Source organism: Oryctolagus cuniculus, chromosome X (assembly GCF_964237555.1).
Source record: "Oryctolagus cuniculus chromosome X, mOryCun1.1, whole genome shotgun sequence".
NCBI lineage: Eukaryota > Metazoa > Chordata > Mammalia > Lagomorpha > Leporidae > Oryctolagus > Oryctolagus cuniculus.
The window spans coordinates 129,845,921-129,854,647 of record NC_091453.1 but is presented as its reverse complement, the minus strand read 5'-3'; the positions used below and the strand labels follow the sequence as shown (position 1 = coordinate 129,854,647).

Sequence of the window (8,727 nt, the reverse complement as noted above, 5' to 3'; positions counted from 1 at the left end):
GATACCTGGAAGACATTTTGCACAGGGGGGCAGTCAGGCTGAGGTGCAGCGGTCCAGCTGGTGGAGCCACTGTAACCTGAGCTTGAAAAGTTAGCATGACCACAGTCTATACTGAGCTGGGCAAAGCCTGGATCGCACAACTACGTCTGCATAACCCTGTGTCTACGTGTATGTGCATGTAAGTGTGGTGTCCTACTGTGTATTATTTTGAATCTGCTTTGATTCACCAGTTCATTCTGAGTATAACCTTGTGGGCAGAGAAGCTTTGTGGACTATGTTCCAACACCAGGAGCCCCGCCCAGTGCCTGGACAGCTAACCACAAGCCTTTCTACTTCCCACTCCGAGGCCTCCCACACTGCCTTGTGAGCTTCTGGTCCTTGCTCCCAGCGGCCTCTGGGGTCATGACATTATTAGGTCTTGGTTTCATTCCTTCCCCAGGGGTTAAATAGGATCCACCTGTTTTCAGAAACCAGCAGTTCAGCAGGTGCCGCGGCTCACTGGGCTAATCCTCCGCCTTGTGGCGCTGGCACACTGGGTTCTAGTCCCGGTCAGGGCGCCGGACCAGCCGTTCAAGAACAAGCAGACCAGGTTATCCAATGTCAACACACCAATAAGCCCTCCTCCCCCAGCCACCTCGCCACAGCTTGCTAAGTGAAGACTCGGAGGTAGGAGGTCTCCATGACTTGCTCTGGAATAGTCCGAGCCCGTGGCAGGGATGGCACTTGGACCTACAGCTCTGATCCCCCCAAAGGCAATGCTTTTCCAACCCCCCTCACCTGTACATCCCCCCCACAATCTGGTGGAAGAAATATATTTATCAAGAAATCACACACTAAAGCCACAAAACACTTTTTATTTGATTGTTATCACAAATAGAGAATAGAATTAAGGCAGTATAATACATTTCCACTTGTCGTTTACAAGCTTGTGTACAGTAAACTTTGCCTAAAATGTCAATTTGAATAGACAATTCAATTTTTTTATTAAACAGCAGGTTTTTTTTCCCCTTGAATTCTAGAGAAAAATCATTTCCTGGGCCATCAAGTATGCTAACACAAGATGTCTACGGCTTCACACTGCATATGACTGAGCCCCAGTCCACTGGTGGGTAGCATCTCTCTCTCCAGGAACAAGGAGAAATACTCAGGTACAACTTCCCCAGCAGTACTCCATCTGCTTCTGGCTATCAGTATTACTTCAACTTCCTTTGTTAATGAGAATGTAAAATGTAAACAGTGATTGTGTAAAAACATTTGGCTGAGGTAAAAAAAAAAAAGTAGTTATAAAATATATTAAAAGCATGACTATAATTGGTCCTAGCAACCATATGTTTGGATTTTAGCAGAAACTGATTCATTAATAGATTTGTTTCTATGGAAGTAAATGAAAGAAAGTCCTGGAAAACATTAAAAAATATACACCAAAAACAAATAAAGCAAAAACATCTCATCATTCATAACCATGTTTGACTATAAAATCAGCAGTGATGTTTGAATTTTCACAAAACACGAACTGGTGTAACCGTGTCTTTCCTTCTGCCATATGATCTCATAGGCAGAAAACTTTATTTTAATAAGATATTATCAAATTCTATTCTTCAGACATGGGTCATATTTTGTTGCTGAGATTTACAAGAGAAGCTTTCTAGTACTTGCACTTGATCACAACTGCTTTTCTGACTGCCCTTGAAATACAATAGAGTCACGCACTGACAAAGAGAAGGCTGCGGTCACATTGGGTTCACAGAAGCCTTCACCAGGACACTTTGACCATTGCGCATGCACTCCTCCCCCACACCTCAGGGAGTAGGAGAAGAAAGCAGGATCAAGGCAGAGAAAAGGAGGAAAGGTGAGAAAGAGTGACACAGGAATGGGAAGAAAAAGCAAAGTCTTAAATCGCAGGGATTACGGAAGGTCAACCATAGCAGAAACAACAGATTTTCTTAAGGAAAATCTTGTCTGTAAAGTTGCAAGCGCACACACGCACAGGTATTTTGTTTTTGTTTTTGTTCTTTACAGGACACGATGTCAAGGAGAAGTATGCCTGAAAGCTTTGACCACGTCAGCGGGTCAGCGTCCAGCTGTGTCTCTGTCCTTGTGTAAATGCAGTAGGGATCTCATTTTGGATTACATAGGCAAATCAAACTGGAGAGGGGGACCACTGCCTGGCCAGCTGCCAAGAGCATTTTCACACCGCCATTTCATCAGAATCATCTTCAACATCAATAACCATAACCTCATGGGAATCGTTGGTGGCAGTGGCGACTACAGTAGGGTCAGGAAGGGCAGCAGCAGACTCCAGCTGGCTGGCCTTAGGCTTGGGGGACCCAGTAATGGGACTGGAAGCAGACTCAGAGAGGTCACTAACATCAGACTCCAGGTGACTGGCGTTAGTGGTCTCCAGGTATTGGGAGGCAGAGAACTCAGAGTGGCCAACAGCAGTGGGCTCAGCGTGGCTGGTAGTGGCAGGCTCAGGGTGGTCAGAGACAACAGGATCCAGATAGCCGACAGCAGTAGGCTCAGGATAGCTGGCAGCAGGCTTGATGTAGCCAGTGGGGGGTGTAGGGTGCCTGGCGGCAGGGCTGAGAGCAGGCTTGCCAACAGAGCGGTGGAGACCAGCAATAGGCTTGGGGTGACTGCAAGTGGGCTTGTAATGGACAGAGGAAGGCTTGAAATGGACAGAATCAGCCTTGAAGTGGACCAAGGCAGGCTTAGGGTAGATTGTGGAAGACTTGGGGCGGCCAGAGGCAGTCTTGGAGTGGCTAGGGACAGACTTGTAGTGGCTAGAGGAAGGCTTACGGTATGCAGAGGCAGACCTGGAATGGGACTTGGGGTGGCCAGAGGCATGGTTAAGGTGGCCAGCTGCAGCAGCACCGGGTAGTGGAACATTCCGGACACCCATCGGGGTTCCCTCCACAGCAGGACAGACAAGGGCACTGTCTTGCTCATGGGCTTGTCCGTGGGCTTGGGCACGGGCACGAGCACGGGCTCGAGCCAGGGCACGAGCCTCCTGCATCTCACGGATATCAGTGATGAGGCCAGAGAGGAACAGGATAGGGTGCCGCATAGCATGGAAGATGGTCCAGTATTCGCGTCGGAAATTCTCATTGAGGAGCCCATAGATCACAGCATTGAGGCAGCTGTTGAAGTAGGCTATGAAGTAGGCTGCAAGATAAAGCCAATTGGGGATCTTGCTTGCCATCTCCTTCGGACTGAGAGCTACCAAGACAGTGAGCACATTGATTGGGCACCAGCACATTGCAAAGAGGAGGAAAATCACAAACATGGTTAGAAAATTGCGAACCTCAGCAAGTTGGTTCTCGGGATTCTGTCCAGCCGGGTCACGGGCCGCCAGCACTCTGGTCCAGATTCTTGTGTAGCAGAAACCCACTATGAGGAGAGGGAGGACGAAGTGGATGCAGACGATGGTCACGGCAAAGACAGGGTTGTCCAGGTGGTTGAAGATGCAGGTGTAGGTGCGAGGATCATACTCGATGGTGCCGATGTACATGTTGGGCAGCACAGCCAGGACGGTCATGATCCAGGTGACCACCAGGTAGATACAGGTGTTGCGCACGCTGAAGATGCGTTCATATTGGAGGCTGTGGCAGATGTAGCAGTACCGGTTGATGGCGATGGCCAGGATATTGAAGATGGAACCGACCACACTCAGCCCTGTGATGAACCCGACCATCTGGCACTGGAACTGGCTCAGATCCCATCCTCCAATGGACATGGTGTGCAGCATGAGAGGATAGGGGTAGATGGCCACCAGCATATCGGCCGCAGAGAGGCTGACCACAAAAATGTTGCCTGAAAAACACATGGGGGAGGGAGGAGGAAACACAGAGGAGAGTAAATGGTTAGAGTATGGAAATCTACAGATTGCAGGTGGAGGAAAAGGCCAGCTGCTCTAGGCACGGTTTCGAATTCTTTTACAGAAACGCAGTTGTGTTCTTTATTTTTATTTACAAACACGTTCCAGGGCGTTCTGATGCACAGCCAGGCTCGGGACGCCTGTCCTTTGCCCACCATTTTCCTTATAAGCAATGTCATCTCTGGGAGAGAAGCGAACCTGACACAGAGGGCAGTGAGCGCAGAAGCCCTGTGAGGAAATGGTCATGCTGCTGTCATTTTCAGAGAAACACACAATGGGAAGTCTTGGGGAGGGGGTGTGGGGAGGGGGAGGCAGAGCAGGAAGAGCTAGAGTTAAAGAAGCTATTGAGGAAAGCTGGAGAGGGGAGGGCGGCAAGGCAGAGCCTGGAGGGATGTCTGGAAGCCTCAACCTAAGCGAAAGAAGAAATTAGCGCTCTCCCATTCTGAGAAGGGCATGTAATTACAGACCGTCCTTATAAGCCTCCTCCAAAGGGATGACACACTCCTGGAAGCCCACTTACCATTTCCGAGGCAACCTAAACGGGAAAACCGAGGGAGGGGGAGCGAAGCCTTGTGCAACTTAATCTGAGACGAAAGAAATAGGGGCGAAAGAGAGGAAACTGGAACCCCCCCGCAAGGATTCCAGAAGTGCCTGCTTCGTGTCCCCACCCCACCGCAGCTCAGAGCTGCGCACTGGCTGGTCCCGAGCCCTGAGGCGGCCTCTGGTGCTTATCTTCACCGCAGCCCGCGGACCAAACAGGAACGCGCAAGGGGGATCCCCTCACTCCCGTTTTGTCGCTCAGCGGTAGGAAGAAGCCCAGTGCGGGCGCAGAGCCCTCTTTTCTTCCGGAACACCTCGCTGTTCATTAACACTGGTTTGGCAAAATACTGCACTGGGAGAAAATGAGCGCTTTTTGCAAGGGCGGAGGTACGGCTGCTTCTGCCTCGTTCCGACGGCGCAGCCGAGAACCCGCCTCAGCGCTTTCTACAGAAGAAGTTCTTTCTAGGGTTTTCCCTCGAAGTAGTAAATTGGAGGGCAGAGGTGGGGTGGAGTGGGGTAAGCCAGGGAGGGAATCCCTAAAAAATAAAACCACAACCACCATAAAAGCCTTTATTTGAATTACAGAACGAAATCAAAGAGAAAAGAACGAAAAAGAAAAACAAAGAAAGTGGGCTTCACGGGCGCTCCCTGGGACTCCGCGGGTTCGCCCGGTGCTCGGCCTCACGTTTCGGGGAAACCCAGGAGAAATCAGACACGCCCGCCAGAGTTTGGATGCCAAGTTTTAAAGACGATGCGCTCATCAGCGCATTTTGAAAATTGGGTGGTGTTTTGTAATTCCTCCTCCAAGACCCCGCCCGGCCTCCTCTCCTCCGTCTTTCTCAGACCACCGCTCCCCCCCGCCCCTGCCTCAGTTGCCTGAGAACCTGAAGGTGAAGACCCCGGGCGCCGCCTTCTCCCTCCCCCAACCCCCAGCGCGCAGGCCCTTTGCCCCTCCTACTCCCCTCCAGAGCCTTCTCCCTCCCAACCTGCAAACGGGGGCTCGCAGCTTTGCACTGGTGGGCTCCCCGCACCACGGCACAGATCGTGCTGCGGGGCATCCTCCCGCGCTTCTCCCCAGACCCTCTCGCTGTCGGCTCCGTTCCTTGAGGTAGGGGTTCCCTCTCACCACTCCAGACCCCAGTGCTTTGCAGTCGCCCACTGCCCCCTCTGAGCTCTTCTGTCCTTCTGCCGCTCCCCAACTGGTTCTGCAACCTTCTATCCCACTCCCACCCGCCACACGAAGCTCTCGATTCTCTCCGCCGCCCCGTCCTGTGACCTCCCCCAGTACCCGCTTACGGATCTTGGGATCTCCGCGGACTCCGCCGTCGCTGCCGCAGCCTGCTGTGCCCAGCCTGCCGCGCGCCAGACCGGGCTGTGCGCCTTGGGACGGGCGGACGGAGCCCGACTCTCGCAGGCTCAGATCTCCCTGCTCGATACTCAGGCGCGGGGATCTGCGCTCCGCTGGGGAGCTGCCCAAAAGCCACTCTGGGGACCCAGGGCTGCGGCGAGTGGGGTCTAGGACGGATTTGAGCGCTGCCCTGGCGTTGCGCTCAGGTAAGCGCCGCCGCGGCCGCCGCGGCCGCCGCGAACTTAACTTTCCTGGAGCGGGTGACAGTCCGTCAATTCGGACAGTTGCGCCTGGGCGCGGCCACTCCTGCGGCGTCTGGCTCTGCTGACTGTCCCGGAGCGGCCACCAGAGGCTCCGCACAGGTGCCTGCTCCCTCCGCGCCGGGTTGCGGACCGTACAGGGTTTAGCGCGCTTCCGCGCACAGCGGGGACCCCCACCCCCACCCCGGGCTTCACAATTGGATGCCCTAGCTAATTCTCTGAGCTCCCCTGTCCTTGAGAACGTCTAAGTTAACGGGACCCCCCGCGGAACATCCCCTCCGCCAACCTTGCGGGGAATTTGGGTGCAGGGACGTTCAATATGAGGGCACTGTCCATGGGTTGTCTATTTGGGCCGCTCAAACTAACACCCTAGGGGTCGCAAGTTGCTGCACCTTGGGTAGGAAGAGGGAAGGGTGGCTTACCGGAATTTCGGAGCTTCTTGTTCTTCGTCACAGCCAAAATGACCATGGAGTTGCCGATCAGGTCTACGACAATGGTAATAACCATTGCGCAGAACATGAAGGTGATTAGAGCCGGTGGGTAGTCTGGCTGCGGCAGCTTGCAGCCAATACAGCCGAATGGGGTGGGAACCGCTAGAGTAGGCCCCATGTTGCTCCTGGAGACCTTTAAGAACTCCCTGAGCACTCAGGATCAGCAGCGGTTGCCGGCAGCGAACACCAGCTCCGTCCCTGGCCAGCAGCTCCAGGAAAGCGTGCCTCCCTCTCTGAGAGTCTGAGAGAGAATGACAGCCTCCCACCCCTCTCCGATGAGCTTTTAAAGCCTCAAGAGGTGACTAGTCCAACCCCTAGTCCCGCCCCCCGACCAATCAGAGCTGTCTGACCACCCCCACTTTGGACACCAACTCTTCTTGAACAAATCCACATCGAATGAGGTGTTGTCTTGCTTCTGCCTGCCTTGTTTGTGCTTCCCCTCGAGCCAGCCACCCCTCCCAATTCCCCAGGTACCTTAGTCGTGACTAGCTCGGAGTTCAGTTCCCCCTCCCTACCAATAGCTGTTTTTCTCTTTCCCCCTGCCCACAGCAACAGCCAGCAAGCAGAAACACCTGTAGATTGTGGAGCAGAGCTGGTGTGGAGTCGTGCACTTTCTGTGGAAGTCCAGTGCCGGCCGAAGCTAGTCTGCGCCCTCCAGTAGGGTGTAGGGAACAGCTGACAACCCTTTGAACACACTAGTCATCACCCCTAAGTCTCCTTGAGAAATTTATCCCACTCCCAACACTTTCGCGTATCAGGAGCCTTCTGCACCATACACGGAGAAAGGGTCAGCTGCGGAGGGCTCCCCTCCCAAATCTGAGTCCTTGAATCTAGGGAATTTATCTTGATACGCTTCCCACCAGGAGCCGGTGGACTCCCTTAGCGGCAGCTGCTAGTGCCTGCTCAGTCCCGTGTGGTTCTTCCGCTCTGCATCAGGAAATGCACCCTGTGCCCGACTCTAGACACCGGGAAGGGTATGCACCCTGGGAGCGAGGCAAGGCGGCCGTGGCCCACTAGGTCCCCATCTTTGGAGTGAAAGAGAACGGGAGATTATCTACTCCCACCTGCCGCTTCCCAGGAGGCGGGAGCTCAGAGGCTTTTTGGGAGAAAAAGTAAAACGGGCAAGAAAGCCCTTCTCTTGGGTCATCGCTTTCCGACGAAACCGGAGGCGAATGGCTCCGGCTTCTCTTCCCTCTCGGGGTGCCCCGCACTCTCTTCTGGGTGCTGCGGGGCAGCTGGGCGGCTAGAGCTGCGCGGCAGCGGCGGGAAGGGACGCTGAGGTGCCCGGTGGCGCAGCGGAGAAGCCGCGAGCAAGCTCGCGCCCCTCGCCCTAATCAGCACTCTTCTCAGTTCTGCTCCCTTCTCATCCGCTGCTGGGGGGCTCATTTCGACCCCTTCCCTGTCGGCCCTCTCATCAGCGTCATCCCGCGGATCTCCCCCGCCCCCCCCCCCCCAGACGTTAAGGTCGCCTGCGGTGCGCGGAGGATCTTGAAGCGCACGGGACACGGGAAATCCGTGTGAAACTAACGGGGCACGATTCGGACACTCTCCTTTGACAACTTTGGTCACGGCAGTGCATTGCGGCGGACTACTTAGAGTGCCGTCTCTTGTCCAGAAGCTTCCCAGAAAATCTCAGCCGACAGCCTAAAACTTGGTCCACACCAGCCTTCCTGCTGCTGTTGGGGAGAGGGGTTGCACTGGTTGGGAGCGCCACCGTCTGGACACAGCCGCCCCCCTGCCCCGGTAAGGCTAGGAGGCGGCCACAGGAGGAGGCTGGGGCTGGGCTCCGCGTCGGATTTCAGCCTTCAGAGACTTTAGCGAATAAACAAACAAGGCTGAAACCCAGATTGTAGGCACTTTCTCTAACGAAAAAGCCCAGAGCGGAATCGTGCCTCCTTGCTGGAAACGCGCCCACCTCCACCCTGCCTAGTCACTCACAAAGGAATCAGGCGCGAATTACCACGTCCCGCCTGGAGCCTTTTCACATTCCTTATCTCACTGCTCCTCCCTGGCCCGAGCCGGGCCGGGTTCCCTCCCACCTCCAGTGTCATCCTAGGATTTTCCCTTAAACGCAGCCCCGAGGACCCGCTCTGCTGTCGTCTCTCCCCAGCTGCGCACTTTTGAGAAAAAGGCCAGCAGCCAAAAGGCAGTCCACACCTTGAACTATCTTGTAACATCCACGTCAGGCTTGCTCACGCAGATGCCCCCAGG

General features: G+C 54.5%; 1 protein-coding gene across 1 annotated transcript; it reads right to left on the bottom strand.

Moving 5' to 3' along the window:
* Positions 1-838: 838 nt before the first annotated feature.
* GPR50 (G protein-coupled receptor 50) lies at positions 839-6,754 on the bottom strand. The gene is made up of 2 exons (XM_008275025.4): positions 6,448-6,754; positions 839-3,813 (listed from the first exon to the last, which is right to left on the bottom strand). The coding sequence occupies exons 1-2, from the start codon at positions 6,632-6,634 to the stop codon at positions 2,189-2,191; spliced, it is 1,812 nt and encodes a 603-aa protein (XP_008273247.3). The 5' UTR covers positions 6,635-6,754; the 3' UTR covers positions 839-2,188.
* Between the last annotated feature and the right edge of the window lie 1,973 nt (positions 6,755-8,727).

Bases quoted from the DNA above. Each gene is read 5' to 3' on its own strand.
- GPR50 (XM_008275025.4), bottom strand. From the start codon at position 6,634: ATGGGGCCTACTCTAGCGGTTCCCACCCCATTCGGCTGTATTGGCTGC. The intron at 3,814-6,447 runs GTAAGCCACCCT...TGTGTTTTTCAG, and splicing joins CAAGAAGCTCCGAAATTCCG to GCAACATTTTTGTGGTCAGC.